We start from the raw sequence: 20,531 nt of genomic DNA, 5'->3' as shown, positions 1-20,531 counted from the left end.
TATTACAACGTACAAAGAGGGGCTTAAACAAGTCTATACAAAAGGTAAACTGCCGAAGCAACAATAATATTCGTAATACAGATAAGTAAACAGTCAGGTGTCTTTTAAACTCGTCTTCAAAGTCTCTCCAATCTCTGCCTCAGTATTGCTCATATTGAGAGAAGAACTTTCTTTAGAAAAGTTGAAGGAGAAGGAAGAAGAAAATGAAGGACAAGGAAGAAGAGGATGGAGGAGATGAATGAGGAAGATGGAGGAGATGAATGAGGAAGATGGAGGAGATGAATGAAGAAGATGGAGGACATGAGTAAAAGAAGGAGGAGAAGAAGAGGGAAAAGATGAGAAGGAAGAAAGAGAGGCGGAAGGAGGCGCCAGTGAACGAAGAGAGGAAGAAGCAGGGGCACTTAGTCCCTGCCCCAGTCCTGACTCCTAACACACTGGTGCCATATTAGATATGCTCATGAGAGAGTGGGTAGTACTGATGATGTGTGTCCTCAGCTCAGTCACGCCAAAAATGTGACGTGACGAGTCCCTGCTTCGGATTTTGGCTGAAAGAAAGGCGAGACAAATCTTGAGTCTCCGCCATCCTTGCCCTGACCGAGCCATTTCGAGCTTCGTTAGAACGTGATGTTTCTGGGAGGGGAATAGTTTTTTCATTGCTTATTACTATGGTGAGTACATTTCAGGTTAGGGAATAACCAGAGAGTAAAAATAAACTCCGGAAGGAATCTGAGGGTTTCAAATTTTGGTGGGATTAAAGGAATTCATCTGTGGGAGAAACAATTCTTGTTTCTTCTCTTTATATAGGGGACGAAGAAAAGAGTACTTAATGAGTTCAGATCTCCAAGGAAATCTGCAAACATGAATACGCCCGTTTCATTCCCCCACGCCATCAAAAACCGCTAAACCTGGGAGGTTTCGTAAAGGGAAGATATTAAAGACGCGCTTCAGATAACCAAACGGCATAAACGCATCGTGCGCAAATCAAGGGGAATATCTTGTAAACCGGTACATTCCCTGGGCAGGTGAAGAGTCGCCAGCGTCAGTCAAGGGCTGAATTAAATGAGCTATAATAAAGGCTCGGTATTATCAAAACCCCCATCTCCAACCAGGAAGTCGGACAGCAGGGTTTTGAGAGGCTATTGTGGGGCCCAACGATTTATGGGCCGAGCCCATTTATTCATGGGGAGCCCTAAGGCCCAAGCCGAAGAGGGTTACAATCCAAACTCAATAACGTGAAGCACAAATTGGCCCGGAGAAGCAGCCGAGGACAGTACAGTCCTCGGCTGACACAAAGCTCCACCAAGAAGAAGGGCAAAAACGGTATAGGGACAAACTTGAAAGAAAATCTAAAATATCTAGGAAAGGCTGCCCTTACTACCTTCCCCATACCTAGCTCTGCACCTAGCAGAGCCGTATGCTTTAGCTTTATCAACCACTCCCTACGACTTTTTTCTTGGACTGACGGGACAAGTATCAGTGTTGGAAAGTTTGACCCTACACGTGGACGAAGGAAAGTGAATGCAGGCTAGTATAAAAGAAAAAATAAGTAATCTAGAAAGGGGGCTGGGAAGACTGGCCAAGAAGGAAGGGCCTCCCAGTCCACCTCCAGGAGAAAGACTCCAAGGGTGAAGACACCTTAATCACACGTGAGCACCACAGAAACCCATCGCTGGGTAGCTGAAGCCTAGCCTTTCGAATCCACTCTCTACAAATGATATTGTTTGGGCCCATTCACGTGCGAACCCAACACTACTGCGGTTCGTCGCGGAACGTGACCCTACAATATATATATATATATATATATATATATATATAAATAGCTAAATTTCAGAGAAAATCCAATTAAATTATAAATTAGACCCTAATTTTGAGCCATGTGGCCAATTTAACTTTCTTAATTTTGGTGCACCTAGCTTCAATCTCAACACAACACTTATTGGATTTTTTTTTTCAAAATAAAACTAGTTTTCAAACAATTTCATTAGTTAGCATGTTTTCAAAATTATTTAGAAAACTAACATCTCGAGTGCAATAGACTCGATTTTGGTGTGCTAAATCGAGTATAATGAAGACGATTTCAACATGAAACTCGAGTGTAATGGACTCTAGTTCTGTCATATAAAACTCGAGTCCATAGGACTTGATTTCTTTTAAATTAGCCTTACAGGTCCTCATCTTCTCCAAACCACTTCTCCTCTCTGTGGGTCTGGAGTTCCTTCAATGCCTAAATGTACACATAAATAATTGTTCAATCAAACAAGGAACAAACCTAGATTGAATCAGGAACAAGGAAAAATAAGAGGAAAAAAAAAAAAAAAAACGTTAGCCCAACTTGAATAAGGAACAAGGGGAAAAAAGAAAAGAAAAAAAAAGGGTAGTGAAAGGACCTACAAAATTAGTGCCATTGTGGTTAGTGGAGATACTTCCTCTCCTCCGCCAAATTACCAAGATTGATTCAGGTATTTGTTTTGTGTTTGGTTTTGTTCTTGGGTTTTTGGGGCTAGAAGTGGGTGTTTAGTTTTGTTCTTGGGTATTTGGAGCTGGAAGTGGGAGAGAATGACATCCGATCCACTCTCTGTTCTCCTTTCTCGTTGTCGCCGCCGATTGCTTTGAAAGTGATTGCCTTAGAGAAGATGAGAGCTTGGGATTGGGATTAGGACTGGGGTTTGGTTCTTGTTTTGTTGTTGTTTTCTGAGTTTGTTGTTGAGAGAAGATAAGAGTTGGGAGGGTTTGTTTTCTAGGCTATTGTTAAACAAAATCGAGTTCTACAGACTTGAGTTTTATATAATAGAACTCAAGTCTAACGGTCTCGAGTTTCATTGGATGTTGAAATCGTGCGCATTATACTCGATTTAGCACACTAAAATCAAGTCTATTGCACTCGAGATGTTAGTTTCGTAAATAATTTTGAAAACGTGCTAACTAATGAAATTGTTTGAAAATAGGTGTTATTTTGAAAAAAAATCATGAGAACCCTACAAAAGTGTCCCATTACATTGATCTGAAATGGAATTTAAACCAACAATTTGAAACCACAAATACTTATCTGAAGTGGAATTTAAGCCAACATTCTGAAACCACAAATTTTACTAGAGTTTAATTTTACTAGAATTTAAACCAACAATTTGAAACCACAAATACTTATCTGAAGTGGAATTTAAGCCAACATTCTGAAACCACAAATTTTACTAGAGTTTTACCGGGTATAGAAGAAATTCTTTTCTATGCTTGAATGAAATTAAATTCAGTTCTTGTAGTTGGAGAGTTGGAGAGGAGAATGGAAACTAAATAAAGAGATTGAAATAGTAACGGCTAGTTGGGGTTGCGTGGGATGAAATTATTCCTCTGAGTCGGTGATCACAAAACAGAGAGTGCGAGTCTTTCCGTCTCCGTATGGGAGTCGGAGAGTGATGTATATATATATCCCACTTAGGCAAGAAAAAACTAAACGCAAAAATACTTTCTCTTCAAGATTTCAGTACGCAAAAATACTCTCTCTTGAAGATTTCAGTAGTCATGGCCATGGCTATGCTTTTGGGTTTAGATGCAAGAACTCGTGTGGCTATGGGTTTAGATGCTAACCCTCGTATGGGTTTGAAGAGGACTCTCTCTTCTGTTTCTGCTTCTGGGTTTCCTTCAAAGCAGCAAGATGATGGCAACAAGAAGGAAGCAATCTCAACGTTGTCTTCTGCTGCTAGTAATAGTGCCGAGAATGGTGAAAAGAAAGAGAGGATTGTGGTCAAGATTAATTTGGCTGCATGGCGGAAAAGGAAAGCGCAAAAGGAGGAAGAGGAGAAGAGGAAGTCATTGGAGTTGAAACTTGAAGCATCAAAAAGAAAGCTACAACTTGGATACCAACAAGTTCAAAAGGCCAAAAGAAAGATTCAATTGGTGGATTTGAGAGACATCCCTAAGCCTGAGCCAGAGATTAATCTTTCCAAGAAATCCAAGTGCTATCACCGTCATTGATGATCTACATGTTGATGATGATTCTTTTTGTATATGATTTTTGAATTCTTTGTACTTAGTTCATGAAGTAATGAAGATGATAATTTTACAATTTTAATTTGTTACGTTTGAATGTATATCATTTGTTAGTATTGAATGCAAGTCTATCCGACTCTGAGTCGGAGTGAACAAAACAGAGGGATTTTTATTTATCATTCACATAGACAATCCTTTTCCTTTTTATTTGAACCTATTTATTTCTCATTGGTGAGAATCCTTTTTTATTCTTATTTTTATCTTTTATGAGAGAGGTGGTTTCTTGTTGTAAAGGAGAATGGAAAGCAATTCAAGAAAAGTCTTTCTCTAAGTCTGAGAATGAAGGTTTTATAATTCAAAAAACCCCCAATCCCTAAAATCGGTATTTCGAACCACAACATTTTTTTTTCTTACTCCCCATTTTACCCTCACTATTACATTTATTACTCATACGTGCCACTTTTTTCTTAATACAAATATTTATTTTATTTATTTTTACTTCAATTACACTACATCAGAGAAGAGAGAGAGAGCGAGAGAGCTGCGAAAACAGAATATAGGGTTGGTGTTGGCGGGAATGGGTTTCAAAATTATTGATATGAATATCAGGATGCTTGATTTAGTCTCCAAACTGTAAGTAGCTTTCTTGATCAATCTCCACTTTTAGTTCTTCTAAAATAAGATTTTTACTTTGAGCACTAGTTGTTGTTGTTGCTGCTGTTGTTGTTGTTGTTTTTGTTGTTGTTGTTGTTGTTTTTTTTTTTTTTTTTTTTTTTTTTTTTTTTTTTTAATTTATTTATTTTTATGGAAAGTGCTAGTTTTTATTTTTATTTATTATTTTTTTGAGTACTAGTTAATATATAGAGGAACGAACACTTTCATGATTTCATCACATATTTCAATTATTATTATTATCTATATATATATATATATATATATATAAAACCGAAGTTTTTGAATCTCCCACAATTTTCCATGTCAGCACAATATTTAAATTAAATTTAAATTAAATTAAATTTTCCACCTCATCACTGTTTTCTTTTTCCAATGCAAATTAGACTTCTAGCCAAATAAGGACACTCTCCCACCGCCTCTACTCTCTCCTATTTAAGAATTGCTTGTGTAGAAAACCTAAGCCCCAAAAACTATTCGCGGAGAAGATGATGTTTGAGAACCCTCACCACAAAGTGAATATTGAAACTGACATTTTTTTATAAAGGTTGGTCAATATCTTATATTTATATGTATGGTCGTTGGTCACCACTATTTTTTTATTATTTTTATTTTAAATTCTTTTTATTTTAGATTTTATGATTAGATCTGCTATTATCTTCTTTTGCCGCAACACAATTTTATCCTTAAAACTTATTTTCCTTCAAGATTTTTTTTGAGGGCGGCTCATGCTTCACAATTCACATATTCCACTTATGTATTGAACTCCTCTCCTTCTTCGGTCAATGCATCAAGGTTAGGGTTATTTGATTTGTTCAATAAAAATTATAGATTTGTTTCTTTTTCTTATAAGTTTGTCAATTGTTGTTTTTTTTTTTTATTTAATTGCTGGCCTGAATCTTTTAATTAAATCTTCAAATTTTTTTAACCTTTTATAAATTTTAATATTTTGAATTTTAACATTTAAAAGGTAACTCATATTTCTCTAATATTTTTATGTTGTGTAGACATATTTTTTTTGTTTATTATATTTCTCCATTGTGTAGTCACATAAAAATTATTGAAACTGACAGGGTGCGCTGGTCTCCTCCGCCAGAGGACTGCTTCAAACTTTGAAGCTGCGTTCTGTGAGGATTCAGGATTGGCTGGTATCGGGGTGGTTTGCCGGGATAATTCTGGTTATTATTATTATTGTTATAAGGTTGAGTTCAAGTTACACCTGGTATAACTCTAAGTAATATTGCACCATCCAATAAGTTATTATTGAATTCATATTTCAAAATGATCAGAGGTCAATAGCCATGTTATCAATCAATTATTTAAACTCAAGTTTTTGTAGTTTAAAATTATGTATAAAAGAGGAGTTTACGGATCGAATGGTAAATTATATTCGTTTGGCATGAAAATTGGCATGCATGTTGAAAACATATAAAATATGTAATCCAATAGTTGGTTTTTTAAAATATGAATTCAATAATAAGTTATTAGGTGATATAACATTGCTTAAAATTACATTAGGTGTGACTTGAACCCAATTCATGTATATGGGTATATATATATTAATAGGTAAAGTTCAAAGAAAATCCAATTAAATTATAAATTAAAGTCTAATTTTGCGTCATGTGGCTAATTTAACTTTCTTAATTTTGGTGCACCAAGCTTCAATCTCAACACAACACTTACTGGATTTTTTTTCAAAATAAAACTAGTTTTCAAACAATTTCGTTAAGTAGCACGTTTTCAAAACTATTTAAAAAACTAACATCTCGAGTGCAATAGACCTGATTTTTGTGTGCTAAATCGAGTATAATGAAGACGATTTCAACATGAAATTTGAGTGTAATGTACTCGAGTTCTGTCATATAAAACTCAAGTCCATAGGACTCGATTCTTTTAAATTAGCCTTGCAGGCCTTCATCTTCTCTGAACCACTTCTCCTCTTCTTCTTCCTCTCCTCTCTATGGGTCTTGAGTTCCTTCAATGCCCAAATGCACACGCAAATAATTTTTCAATCAAACAAGGAACAAACCCAGATTAAACTAGGAACAAGGAAATATAAGAGGCAAAAAAAAAATGTTAGCCTAGATTGAACAAGGAAGAAGGAAAAGTAAGGGGGAAAAAAAACTAGTGAGAAGACCTACAAAATCAATGCTGCTATGGTTAGTGGAGATACTTCCTCTCCTCCGCCAAATTACCAAGATTGATACAGGTATTTGTTTTGGGTTTTGTGTTTGGTTTTGTTCTTGGGTTTTTGGGGCTGGAAGTGGGTGTTTAGTTTTATTCTTGGGTATTTGGAGCTGGAAGTGGGAGAGAATGACATCCGATCCACTCTCCGTTTTCCCTTCTCGTTGTCGCTGTCGACGCCGCCGCCGCCGCCGCTGATTGCTTTGAAAGTGATTGCTTGAGAGAAGATGAGAGTGTGGAATTGGGATTAGGATTGGGGTTTGGTTCTTGTTTTGTTGTAGTTTTTTGATTTTGTTGTTGAGACAAGATAAGAGCTGAGTGGGTTTGTTTTTTGGGTTATCGTTAAACAAAATCGAGTCCTACAGACTCGAGTTTTATATAATAGAACTCGAGTCTAACGGTCTCGAGTTTCATTGGATGTTGAAATTGTGTGCATTATTCTTGATTTAACACACTAAAATCAAGTCTGTTGCACTAGATATGTTAGTTTCATAAATAGTTTTGAAAACGTGCTAACTAACAAAATTGTTTGAAAATAGGTGTTATTTTGAAAAAAAATCCTGAGAACCCTACAAAAGTGTGTCCCATTACATTGATCTGAAATGGAATTTAAACCAACATTTTGAAACCACAAATACTTATCTGAAGTGGAATTTAAGCCAACATTTGAAACCACAAATACTTATCCCTGCCCAACCCATTTCCATTTGCTCACGCCATTTGGTTTTGTTCCCTATATAATGTACACTGCTAGGTTTTCCTAATATCTTGGGTAGTTACGATATCTCCTCTTTCTGAACTTCACTCTCTTTTTCCTTGCCTATTGTACAAGCGGAACATGATGAAGACTTGCATGGTTCTCTACCAAAAGTTTTATTGTTGGGTTCTCTGGAAGAAGCATTACTAAATCAAATTAAAAGGTTAGGTTAGCATTTTTGTTTTTTTTTTGTCGATCTAATTTTTAAATCAAATATCTTCTTCATTCTGAAACCACATTTTTTTTTTCTAATTTTTAAATTGAATATCTTTTAAATTAAGGATTTTAAATGTTGTATGCATAGCATTACTCTATTAAAACATTTTTTTAGAATTTTAATTTTTATTGTGTCCATAGCATTACATTATTAACAATTCTAAATTTCACAAAAATTAATTTCAGTCCTTTAACTTTGGTTTTAGTCGACTCAGTCCTCTAATAAAATAAAAAAATAAAAAAAAAGTTCAACTCAAGCCTTCCCCTAACTCCCATAAATTAAAAATAAATAAATAAATAAAGAAGCCTTCCACTAGCTTCTTCTGTTAATTCTCTACTGTTGAGTGCATTTTTTTTCTTCAACTTTTTATATTAAAAAAAAGGCAGAAAATTAATTTAAATTAAAAAAAAAAAATTAAGAAATCCCAGAACACACAACGAACCCAGCACACAAACAACAAAAAAATTTCTTTACGTTCATCACAACCAAAAATGGCATCCAAACGGTCCCAAAATTTTAATACACAAATTCAGATCAAAGCACAGCAAACTTGAACAATAGGATCTAACGTCAACCATCAGTATCACATACAATTTACGAAATTGCTACCCACAACAATGATTATTTATTCAACAATGAAACAATGTTTTTGGGTTTTTTTTTTTTTTTGTGATTTATTTGGTTTTTACAAACAAAATCAGAAATAAGAAAAGATTTGACTAAAAATTGAACTTGAAAACCAAAATCAGATCAAACAGAGAAAGAATCCGAGGAGACCCATATTAGATTAGAGAGAAATAATCCAACAACCCAGACCAGATCAGAGAGAGAGCTTAACCAGGTTGTTCACCAAATCCAAAAAACTTTGAAACCAACCAAAACACAGCAGCCCAGCCATGGGTTAGAACTCCAATGAAGGTTTGAAGTCGAATAGAGTTAAGAGAAAGACAACCACCGCCAAGGAACCGGACAGTGACCGGTGAGGAGCGGAGAGCGGCTGACCTTGGTGGTTGGCCATGAATGAAGCTTGAAAAGGAGCTCCTTGGGTCTGGCCTAGTGAGAGAGAGAGAGGAGAAGAAGAGAACTGAGTTGATAGGATTTCTTATGGATTTTTTTAACGGAGAAGCTAACGGAACAGCTAACGGAAGGACTTGATTGAACATTTTTAAACTTATAGAACTGAATTTACTGAATGCCAAGTTAAATTTTGGTAAAATTTATAAAATTTAGAGGCACATCACATTTAAAATTGAAAATGTAACGGTAACTTTCCAAAACATCCTTTTGTTCTTTCTTCCCCCACGTTTGCTTTAAACACAAGTCCCAAACGGTCCAAATAAGGAAACAGAAAGCAAAAAAGATCACAACAGTTTATGTAGAGAGTATCTTATATAGAAGATTCAGAACAAGATCTCTCTTAGATATGGCTATGTCCAAAGTAGAAAAAGAAGAAGAAGAGACAGAGAGGCTTGTTATGGGCACTACAAAAGTGGTGTACTACTTAGAACCATTGATGTCAAAAGAGCTTCTCTGCAAATTCCCTGACAAGTCATTGGCTTTCGACTTTGACTACACGCAGAGCTCAATATGGTCCCCTTTGGTCCCTCGGGCTTACAGTGCCATGGACTTGGATTCTGATTTTGAAGATTTGGATTTCATGACACCCACAAATAGAAAGATCTCATTTGGTGGTGGTGGTGGTGCTATGGTGTTGAGCAACAAAACCAATTTGAAGAAAGTCACTTACAACATCAAGAAGAAGCTCAACATCAATCTTAATCTCAATGTTTTGAAGATGAAGCACATGCACAAGAACAAAACCAAGGCATCTGAGTTCTCCCCAACTCCTCTAAAGCCCACTTTTACTTGTTTCCCACACACCACAAGGGTATTTCTATTCCTATTTCTTTCTAGAGAATTTCTATTATTTTATTTTCTTTATTTCTATATTTTTTTAATCTGAAAATTTGAGATAAATCAACCTGAAATTAATAAGCCCTTTTGAGAGAAAAAAAAAATTGTAGGAAAACTTTGTCTCTATTGAGTGCAATTTACTTTTGGTTCATCATCTGATTAAAAACAAAAAAAAAAAAAAAACAAAAAAGCATTTTTCTTATTATATTTTACACTGTTTCATTACAGGCTTGGACTAAGGCGTTGAAAGCTGCCTCTAAACATTTCAAGAAAAAGAAGAAGACAGATCCCACGGCCCATTTCAACAATTTGAGAGATGGGAATATTTCAAGATGATTATTCAATTGGAAATTTCTCTCTGTTTTTCTTTTTGGTCAATTCATTCAAATCTGTGTTGCCCTTGCAGCAAGCAGGTACACCGTACAATACTATCATGTTATTCAAAAAGTGTAAAACTTTTATTAATTCTTGTAATGCATGATATTTCAAGGCCTTTTCATTCCTATTATGAAATCAATTGCTCAAGTTAATCTTTTTATGGTGGAGGATAGGGTGGCAGTTTGGCATTAATATACGTGACAATGTCACAGATGCCTTTGGCCGTGTAAATTATTGAAGGAGTTTAATTTTACTGGGTATAGAAGAAATCCTTTTCTATGCTTGAATGAAATTAAATTCAGTTCTTGTAGTTGGAGAGTTGGAGAGGAGAATAAAAACTAAATAAAGAGATTGAATTAATAACGGCTAGTTGGGGTTGCGTGGGATGAAAGTATTCCTATGAGTCGGTGATCACAAAACAGAGAGTGAGAGTCTCTCCGTCTCCGTGTGTGAGTCGGAGAGTGATGTGTATATATATATATCCCACTTAGGCAAGAAAAAACTAAAAAATACTTTCTCTTCAAGATTTCAGTACGCAAAAATACTCTCTTGAAGATTTCAGTAGTCATGGCCATGGCTATGCTTTTGGGTTTAGATGCAAGAACTCGTGTGGCTATGGGTTTAGATGCTAACCCTCGTATGGGTTTGAAGAGGACTCTCTCTTCTGCTTCTGCTTCTGGGTTTCCTTCAAAGCAGCAAGATGATGGCGACAAGAAGGAAGCAATCTCAACGTTGTCTTCTGCTGCCAGTAATAGTGCCGGCAACGAGAAGGAAGCGATCTCAACGTTGTCTTCTGCTGCTAGTAATATTGCCGAGAATGGTGAAAAGAAAGAGAGGATTGTGGTCAAGATTAATTTGGCTGCATGGCGGAAAAGGAAAGCGCAAAAGGAGGAAGAGGAGAAGAGGAAGTCATTGGAGTTGAAACTTGAAGCGTCAAAAAGAAAGATACAACTTGGATACCAACAAGTTCAAAAGGCCAAAAGAAAGATTCAATTGGTGGATTTGAGAGACATCCCTAAGCCTGAGCCAGAGATTAATCTTTCCAAGAAATCCAAGTTCCATCACCGTCATTGATGATCTACATGTTTGATGATGATTCTTTTTGTATATGATTTTTGAATTCTTTGTACTTAGTTCATGAAGTAATGAAAGATGATAATTTTACAATTTTAATTTGTTACGTTTGAATGTATATCATTTATTAGTATTGAATGCAAGTCTATCCGACTCTGAGTCGGAGTGAACAAAACAGAGCGATTTTTATTTATCATTCACATAGACAACCCTTTTCCTTTTTATTTGAACCTATTTATTTCTCATAGGTGAGAAATTATTATTTTTTCATCTTTTATGAGAGAGGTGGTTTCTCTAAGTCTGAGAATGGAAAGCAATTCAAGAAAAGTCTTTCTCTAAGTCTGAGAATGAAGGTTTTATAATTCAAAAAACCCAATCCCTGAAATCGGTATTTCGAACCACAACATTTTTTTATTCTTATTCCCCATTTTACCCTCACTTTTACATTTATTACTCATACGTGCCACTTTTTTTTCTTTTTTTCTTTTTTTAAATACAAATATTTATTTGATTTATTTTTACTTCAATTACAATACACCAGAGCGAGATAGAGAGAGAGAGAGTTGCGAAAACAGAATATAGGGTTGGTGTTGGCGGGAATGGGGGATGATGGGTTTCAAAATTATTGTTAGGTGGTGATAGTGGAGTGTGCAAATTTGGTAATAGCAACGGGCAATGGTGGTTTCAGATGCCAATTTGGTACTGTATGTGGAGGAGCAATTCAATCCAAGTCCAAGGTTCCCAAATATTTGATTTTTATTTTTAAATATGTAATATTATTTGATTTTTTATTTTTAAATATGTAATATTAAATCAGTTTGTTTGGCTTGTTTACAGATGTCAAAATTATGTCCTAATGGGGGTTTATGTGGGTTCTGTTTGGAGAGATTAATATCCTTTTTTGTCAAGGTGTGGAATTTGGAACTCAGCTTTTTCTCCTTTGGTTTTCTACTTCGTTATTCTTTAGTGCTTTAACTGATTTGGTTTATCATAACTGTGGTAGAATATAATGTGTGGGTTGGTTTAACCGATGTGTTTGTCCTTTATATCTGATAATTCTGCAGTGTTAATCACGTAGGGGTCTAAATTTAATTTTTCAAGTGGATACTGTTATATTGTAATTCTGAATTAACTTAATCAAATGGTATAACTTTCTCCAATTATAAGGCATTCATAGTATTAAACAAACATATTCTTCCATGCTTCCCTTCTTCAAACTCTTAATATTTTATCAATTTTTTTGTTCAATAGGCACTTAGAATCTATAATGAATACATGAATTAATCACATTTTACATTTTTAAGTTTATCATATAGCTCTGAAATGTGAAAGAAGAATGGACTGAAAAAAATTTGCAGGACTCTGTTCTTTGTGAGTTGCAAAATAAAATTGGGGATATTTTATTTTTCAGGGATCATAAACTTCAAGCCAAACAATTTTTATTAACTGATATTCCAATCAGTTTGATCATATATCGATGTTCATTGATATGAACAGCTGTTGAAAGATCATTAGTCTGTCAATCCTGATCTCTTAGGTAGGGTTTTGTCATCTCCAATAAAATCTTCATTTTGTAATCTATTTTGTTCCCCTTTAAAGGAGGAGGAGGAGGAGGGATGTATTTGACAAATCTTCATTACTACCAGATTTGTCTATTTCAATGTGGAAATAGTGTCTTGCATATGCTGGCTTGGAAGGTCGTAGGGCATGGAATGATGAATCTATCTTTTGCTAGTGCGTGGTTTGGGAGCAAGTTTCATTGGATAAATGTTATTATAGTATGGTTATAGTTGTTAAGATTTTGATTATGATTTTGTGTCTTGGATTTTTCTGTTGGCAAAAAGAATGATTTAAATCAAAGGATTATAATGCTGCTCCCTTCAAAATTTTGAGTCTACTAGTACACTAAAATTGTGTCGTTTAATATGAACATGTCCTGAAGGGTTATTTTATTCCAACTTCTACTAGATTTATTGAAAATACATGTGTCCTTCATCTAGAACAAGTTGTCATGTTTTTGGCCCCAATTCTTTATGGTATTGCACACCATTCAATACCTCTATAACAGACACAGGTTCCTACATTTTATATAATACATTGAGGAGCCATAGCTGACCCCAAAATTTTGGGACTAAGCTTTGTTGTTGTTTTTGTTGCTGTAGTTGTTGTGACATATTGATTGGTGGTTGGTACAGGATTTACCAGTTATGGATTTAGGTCCTGTAGATTGCAGTGTGTTAACTAGACAGAATACAGATCTCTCCACAGATATGTGGAGGGTCAAATTGTGATTTTGCTTTCCAATAGCAATTAATAATCGAGGATAATTATTCTCATAAAAGAGGATGATGTTGATAAAAATAATAATAACAAATTTATTGGTAAATTGCCATGACAAGTGCTTGGCGTCAGTTGTCAATATTATTTAATGCATTTTCATTTTAGGTACTGTTTTGTTTATGTGATTTTTTATAATGATAAAAATAAAAAAATAAAAAAGTTAAAAGGGTTGTGACATATTGATTAAGTGGGTGGTGCAGGATTTATCAGCTATGGATCCAAGACCTACGGATTGTAGTGTGTTAACTAGATAGGATACACATCACTCCACAGGTTTAGAGAGGCAACATATGATTTTACTTTCTAGTAGCAATAATAATCAAGGATAATAATTCTCGTACCAAAAATTCCAATATACTAGTAATTTGAACAATAATAGTGCAGTAATAAATAGTACTTGATACACAGACCCCAGATCAGGTTAATATACTAGTGTATCATATAGCAGTTTTGTTCTGAAATTGTGATATTAATATGTCGTTCCATGTATACATAGGTGGTCTGGCAGTGGCAGCCATATTCAGAAAATGTCATTGCAGGGCTGCCTAAGTATTGTTTAGCTGGGCAAGACATGGTGTCTCCTTTGATATGCTTTCACATGGTGGAGCTCCATCAACTGGATCTGGTATTATGCCAGTTTGATCTTCAGCAGGGTATACCTGTTGCTTGTGACACTCGTGTTGACTTGCATGAGATTGATTTGGAACGTATATGTCACTTGTCTGATCAGAAAGAGATACAGGAAATAGCCTGTGATGCACTCCAAGCATTGTGTGACCATCATGAATTCTTGAAACCAAGAGTAGAACCTGGTCCAGAGGCAGTAGAGTTAGTCAATGCCATCCATGTCTACATCGGCAATACCATTCGAACATGGGTCACAGTAACCTGAGTAAATGTTTGTTATAATTGTTTGTCTTAGAGTAAATGGAGTAAGCTATGCTCCATACAAAGAGTCTTATAAGTTATAACCAGTTCTGGGTCTTTACTCTTTATCTCAGATTAGTGTAGCTTTGGATTTAGTGGCCAAACTCATGTGAGCTTAAAGGTTAAAGCTTTTATTTCTTGAGGCTGATATGCTTGTTTTCTGGTTCCTTTTTTGTGTTACACCATCTTGTTACAATGTCCTAAAGTAAAACTTGCTTTGAAATTGCTTCAACAAATCTGTACTGTGCTACTTGACAAAGCTCCAGGTTTTAATGGAGTATGGTAGAAGTAGACAGGTGCAATACTTGTTATCAATTTGTTATTTCATTTCTCTATTGACAATTTTTCATTTTAGTGCCAATCATTTGCAGATACTTGGTTTCTTCTTTGGCTTTGTGGGATTGTTTATACCCAATCAGTTTGTTTTGCTTGTTTACAGATCTTACAGATGTCAAAATTCTATCCCAATAGGGGTTTAAGTGGGTTCTGTTTGGACTTTGGAGAGACAAATGTTCCTTTTTGTCTAAATTTCAAGTCTACTGTGTTTGTATGCATGGAACTTTTCAGCTTCCTGTTTACTTTTTATGGAAACTTAATCAATTCATTTATTTTCTTTTCCTTTGACATTGAGAATCAAATTCCCATCATAGATGACTTAATTGAGTTTAAAATAATATCATATAGATATATTTTTAGAAGTTTATTTAGTAATTAATTGTTTTAGATTAACCCTTGACTTAGCTTTGTTGTAATGCATTTCAAATAGGGGCTGCCTACAAAAATTACCCCTATTATATTTATTCTTAGATATGGTTATGGTGAGATTCTCCTTCTGATGGATAGAGCTTTTTGTGACCATCTGCAATACGAAAAAATTACCCGTATTTTTTTCAAGCCAAACAACTTTTATTAACTGATATTCCAATCAGTTTGATCATATGTCGAAGTCCATTGATATGGACAACTGTTGGACAATAATTAGTCTGTCAATCCTGATTTCTTAGGTAGGGCTTTGTCATCTCCAATAAAATCTTCATTTTATACCCCTTTAAAGGAGGAGGGGGGGGGGGGGGGGGGATGTATTTCTTTATGATTGATATTGTCCATATGAATCTTATTTCTGTTTGTTAATGATTTTATTTGTAATGATCAGCAAGATATCTAAAATGATTTTACTTTATTATAATCTACAATGGTAGCTATTTTTGTGCTTATTATTGTGTTGAAAATCTAATAATTCTGTGAATTTACTCTTAAGTTTTTTAACTTAGCCAGTCAATATTGTGAGGATATTAGAATGTATTAATATAAAATACAAGACCATTAGCTCGTACATGTGCATGCATACTTCCTATGACAAAGCTGTGTTACTTGACAAAGCTTCAGGTTTTAATTGAATGTGGTAGAAGTAGACAGGAGTGCAGTTCTTATCAGCTTGTTATATCATTTCTATATTGACAATTTTTAGTGCCAATCATTTGCAGATACTTGGATTCTTCTTTGGGGGGATTGTACTCAATCAGTTTAGAGATCTCGCAGATGTCAAAATTCTGTCTGAATGGAGATTCTATTTTTGTGGTAAGCTTAATTACTTGTTTGCTTTAGGTGCCACTTTTGTTGCTCTTATATTGTTGGAACCAATTGTTGTCATCACTACAAAATTTGAATTTCAATTCTGTTGCTGTTCATGATCATCATCATCATCATCGCATGCATGTGTGTGGACAGACTCAAACACACCCGTTTTCTGATAGTAAGAAATGAACCTAAGACCTACCATAACCACAACTAACTCTTTTCCATCTCAGCCATCCTTGTCATTAAAATCTGCGTTTTTGTTCTTTCTCAAGCAATAGTGAACCATACTTTTGAGGGTTAGCCCTGCTCCAATCCCTAAAACCTCCCTTCCACTGGTTCACCTGAGACCTCCCTCTTTTAAATAGAAGTATCAATTTTCTATAGCAAATTTTTATTACTAAAGTTTCACAAATTTATTGGTTTTTTTTATGAGAAGTATCGCTTGGCTATAGCCACTGCCGCACTTGCAGCTGGAGCCACAACTAAAGTTTCCTCCATAGGAAGACATTTTCTTCAGAATACAGTAAAGGATTGGGAACCATTTTACTGAGTGGAATTCACATACAGAATCTGCAGTTATTAATAATATGGATGAACAGAACAAATTTCTGTATTAATACAAAAACAATTTCTAAGTAAATTTGTATTGCTAAAGCTTTCACAAATTTCTCTAAGCAATATGACATAATTTCGCCGAGGGTGATAAACAGCCATGACTTTCATTGAAGATTTGAAGGTAATAAAAAGCAAAAATGTTAGACAACAAAGAGAACTTTTTTAGAGCATGACTTACATTGAAGGTAAAAACAAGCAAAAATATTAGACAACCAATAGAACTTTTTAGAGTTTCTTGTATGCAATAGGAACGGAGTCACAATTTGATATGAAAAAAAAAACTATTATATTGTTCTTTTCCGATAAGTCACACCAATTGTAATGCCCCATATTACATGGATTAGATTTGGATTGTATGAATATCTATTGTGTGAGTATGTATATATTATTGAATACCATGTTGAGACATACTAGGTCTATTTGGACTCTAAATAATTTTGAGATTGAGAAGTCTTTGTAATTTGATTGATGAATTTGGGAATAACTATAAGTGATTATGAAATACCTTAAATAATCGTGACACATTTTAAGGAGGTATAAATATGGCCTATCGTAGCAACTAAAACTACAAGCCTTGGTCACTTTTAGTAAACAACCTATAGTACTGTTCTATGTTATATGTTATCTAATTGGAAATTTGGAATCACAATTAGGATGGAGAAAAGGCAATATGATTGGCCCCTAAACCTTTTTTTTTTTTTTTTTTTTTAAGTTCAATTGTGAGAACAAATGGGAAATGGGAGATTCAACGTATCAAAATAAAGTTTCCTTAATCCGGCTACTTATTTATAATTTTTTTAATCCTTTTTTTTTTTTTTTTGGTAGGTAATATCGAAAAAGGAAGGTTTATGCTCTTTCCGATTGCATGTTCAATTGGTCATGCATTATGAGCTGAGAAAAATAAAATTGTAATGGCCAAGTGCCAAGTGTCAATTTTCTTTTAATCAAGGAAAAAAAAGGCAAGGAAACTGAGATTTCAGTCTTTATTTGGAAACAAAAAAGCGAGGCACATAACTTTGCTCGGTAGGTGGGACAAGGATTATAAATTGAATTGAAATCAAATCTCGTTACCCTAATTCGTAATGTAAATTTGGCATGTTAAACATTTATTCTCTATCCAAGGCCGGAAAATTTGCCATACTGAATGTATTTTTTTGGAATAAAATTAATTTGTCAGGATAATGGTGATCGGTGAAGTGAATATGATATCTGCCAACACAAATTGAAGTGTTACCTTTCTTAAATTGGTTAAATAGCAAATGCCAATTCACTATTGTACATTATTATACACTAGTCGTTAACTCGTGCAATGCACATGCTAGTTGTGAAAATATATATAGAGAAATGCTATGTCTATAATATTTTTACAACAAATCACAGGTGGTTAGTTGTTATTGGTTCAAATTTCAAACTAACGCTAAAATTACTTTTTTGCCTCAACAATAACAACTAATAACAACTTGCCACTTAAGATTTGTTGTAAAAATGTTGTAAACATCATTTCTCATATATATTTATAGACAATTGATGGTTAAAAAGTATGTTAAAATAAAAAAAATGAAATTGGACTATTTGCAAAAAAAATAGCTTACCTAATTTAGTTAGAATTTATTTATAGAAACTCAATCCTAATTTGTTCAGTGTTGGATCACTTTATTTTGAATTCTAAATAGTTCTAATTAGCATAGTTGAAGACCATGTGTTTGTTTGAATATCGTTTATTTTGTTGAAAATTGAAAACACTGTAGCAAAATAATTTTTAAATGTGTGAATGGTATCGTGAGACCCATTTTTAATGAAAATTTTGTTAAAAAAGAGGTTTGTGAGTCCCGTGAACCTTGCACGAGACCCACTAAACAATACATAATCACGTGAAAACTGACTTCTCAAAAAAAAAAAAAAAAAAAAAAAGCCAAAACGCCAAATGCTGGGACATGGACATGTATCCATACGAATACTATATGCAACTTTTCTTTTCTTTTTTGATACCATAAAAAACAGTTACAAGACAAAAGTTATATTACATTTGATTTGGAGAGATCCAACATTAATGGGTCGAATAATGAACAGCTAGAGAAGCTATTTCTAACACATTACATGTGATAGTTTTTGGTACAAAAATGGTGCGAAAAGTTAAACCTTGTTAAGTTAGAAAATGCAAGTCTATCATCATAGGTTGTTCCTGCAATCTTGGTTAACTTCTTCCATTGCAAACCTGTTCAATCCTTTTGCACTCATTGACAAACGAAATTTGTCTAAATCTAAGGTCTCTAGCTTTTATTGCAACCTCCACGATTGCATCCTGAAATGTTGCTGGGTAAGATGTTGACACACTGCTAGGCTCCCCCACTAATATTAGATCTCCCTTCAAGTCCTTTGCTTCATATGCATAGCCACTTTGTTTGAAATTTCTTTTCCTGCAACAAACTACTTTGATAATGAGTTGCCAATCCCTATTGGAGACATGTTTATGAGTTGGTATGCTGTGATCTAGAGATTAGGATTGTCCATTTCTAAAGGCCTCCTGGTACCTGCATACAAGAGATTTGGCAGTGAGCGAGAACAACATTTATTGGATTTGGGGTCTCCCCATCATGAAGCACTTGATTTCATTGGTTCCATAAGGACCATAGAATGGTAAAAAGAGATTGAAGATATAGGTCCTTTTCCTAATTGACTATATGTAACTTTAAAAAGTAAAATTTTAAAATATAGATTAGAATGACAATGTAGAAAAATAGCTTTTCAAATGGTTATTTGTAGGAAATCCTAAGGGATACAAATTAAATCACAATCAGCAACTTGCCCTATCATCACTAAGGGATGCAAATCCTGAGAAGATTGTTGTTTGTTAAAGATTTGAAAACAACTTACATTGAAAATATGAGGTAGAAATAGTTCAATAACTTACAACAGAACATTAATTATTCAATAACTGAAAATATACTTGCATTTGTTTATAGTAAAATAATAATAATAATAAAAAGAAGGAAAAGAAGAACAATTATGAAAATTTTCAATTCACAATTAACAATAATACTTTAGAAAGGAACTCATTATCTCAAGTCTCAACCAAAGAAAAAAAAATGAAACTTAGAAACTCATATGGTCTATATAGATTCAATACTTTAGATCAACACATAACATATGCAACAATGATAATTGACAATTATCAGTGGTATACTTAGGCTTCCCAAGCATTAGTGGTATACTTTTTCCTTATTCTCATATCTACATCAAATTGGTTGAAATCACAAACATGAATTCTATTTTTTTACGAGTACTATAAAGCACTCAAATCAATGAGTGTATAATAAAAAATGTGTAAATTATTTATCTATTTTTGCCTAAAAATAACTCACATTAGTGAGTGTTTAATTATTTAAATTTACAAGTTTGCTACACATTAGAGCACTAACATTAACGAGTATATAATAGAAAAAAGTGTACAATTTACTAATTTTTTCCTAAAAAACTACATAGCTTAGCCCTTTCCACTATTTTTTTAACTAGTGTGAAAATTACAGAATTTTTCAAGACACATATCAATACTTGACTTAAAAACTCAAGGTTCTCCATGAATATTTATTTCATAAAATTTACCTGAAAGAGAGTTTAATAACGAGTGACAAGTGTGCATATGCTAAAGCAGAAAATAAAGTGCATATATGACTTTTATACAATTGACAATTTGACACCACAATTTTTCATGACACATATCAATACTTGACTTAAAAACTCAAGGTTCTCAATGAATATTCATTTCATAAAATTTACCTAAAAGAGAGTTTAATAACGAGCGACAAGTGTGCATGTGCTAAAGCAGAAAATAAAGTGCATATATGACTGTAAGGACATAATTAGTAGCGACCCCAAAATGATATTGGGTTC

The 20,531-nt window shown here is 34.1% G+C and overlaps 3 protein-coding genes across 10 annotated transcripts in view; 2 read left to right on the top strand and 1 right to left on the bottom strand.

Annotated features, from left to right (window-relative positions):
* LOC126692749 (uncharacterized) overlaps positions 1–20,531 on the top strand; it is a 72,621-nt gene that overhangs the window by 25,890 nt on the left and 26,200 nt on the right. Inside the window, exons 1-2 of one of the 5 annotated variants that reach the window (XM_050388483.1) lie at positions 8,860–9,702; positions 9,957–11,355. The exons of 2 other annotated variants lie outside the window; for them this stretch is intronic. In XM_050388483.1, the coding sequence (XP_050244440.1) occupies positions 9,238–9,702; positions 9,957–10,064 (573 nt within the window). In that variant the 5' untranslated portion in view covers positions 8,860–9,237 and the 3' untranslated portion in view covers positions 10,065–11,355. Of the gene's footprint in view, positions 1–8,858; positions 9,703–9,956; positions 11,356–20,531 lie in introns of those variants that run through there. 2 more of the 5 variants (XM_050388482.1, XM_050388481.1) reach the window with 2 other exon arrangements.
* Positions 11,726–17,738, top strand: LOC126692751 (uncharacterized). 4 transcript variants are annotated; one of them, XR_007645073.1, is made up of 4 exons: positions 11,726–11,917; positions 12,018–12,089; positions 15,932–16,025; positions 16,462–17,060. XR_007645073.1 is itself a non-coding variant. In XM_050388492.1 (3 exons), the coding sequence occupies exons 1-3, from the start codon at positions 11,856–11,858 to the stop codon at positions 17,550–17,552; spliced, it is 243 nt and encodes an 80-aa protein (XP_050244449.1). In that variant the 5' UTR covers positions 11,726–11,855; the 3' UTR covers positions 17,553–17,738. The 4 variants fall into 4 exon arrangements, 3 of the variants coding, with proteins under 3 accessions (XP_050244449.1, XP_050244447.1, XP_050244446.1); XM_050388492.1 differs by lacking the exons at positions 12,018–12,089; positions 16,462–17,060 and adding an exon at positions 17,466–17,738; XM_050388490.1 differs by lacking the exon at positions 12,018–12,089.
* Positions 14,260–20,531, bottom strand: part of LOC126692748 (pentatricopeptide repeat-containing protein At4g13650-like) — a 31,738-nt gene continuing 25,466 nt past the window's right edge. Inside the window, exon 6 of the mRNA XM_050388479.1 lies at positions 14,260–14,329. The gene's annotated coding sequence lies outside the window, so the exon portion shown is untranslated. The remainder of the gene's footprint in view (positions 14,330–20,531) is intronic.

This window comes from Quercus robur, chromosome 7 (assembly GCF_932294415.1).
Source record: "Quercus robur chromosome 7, dhQueRobu3.1, whole genome shotgun sequence".
Classification (NCBI taxonomy): domain Eukaryota; kingdom Viridiplantae; phylum Streptophyta; class Magnoliopsida; order Fagales; family Fagaceae; genus Quercus; species Quercus robur.
Note: the sequence above shows the minus strand (reverse complement) of the source record. Positions and strands in the feature narration are given on the sequence as shown.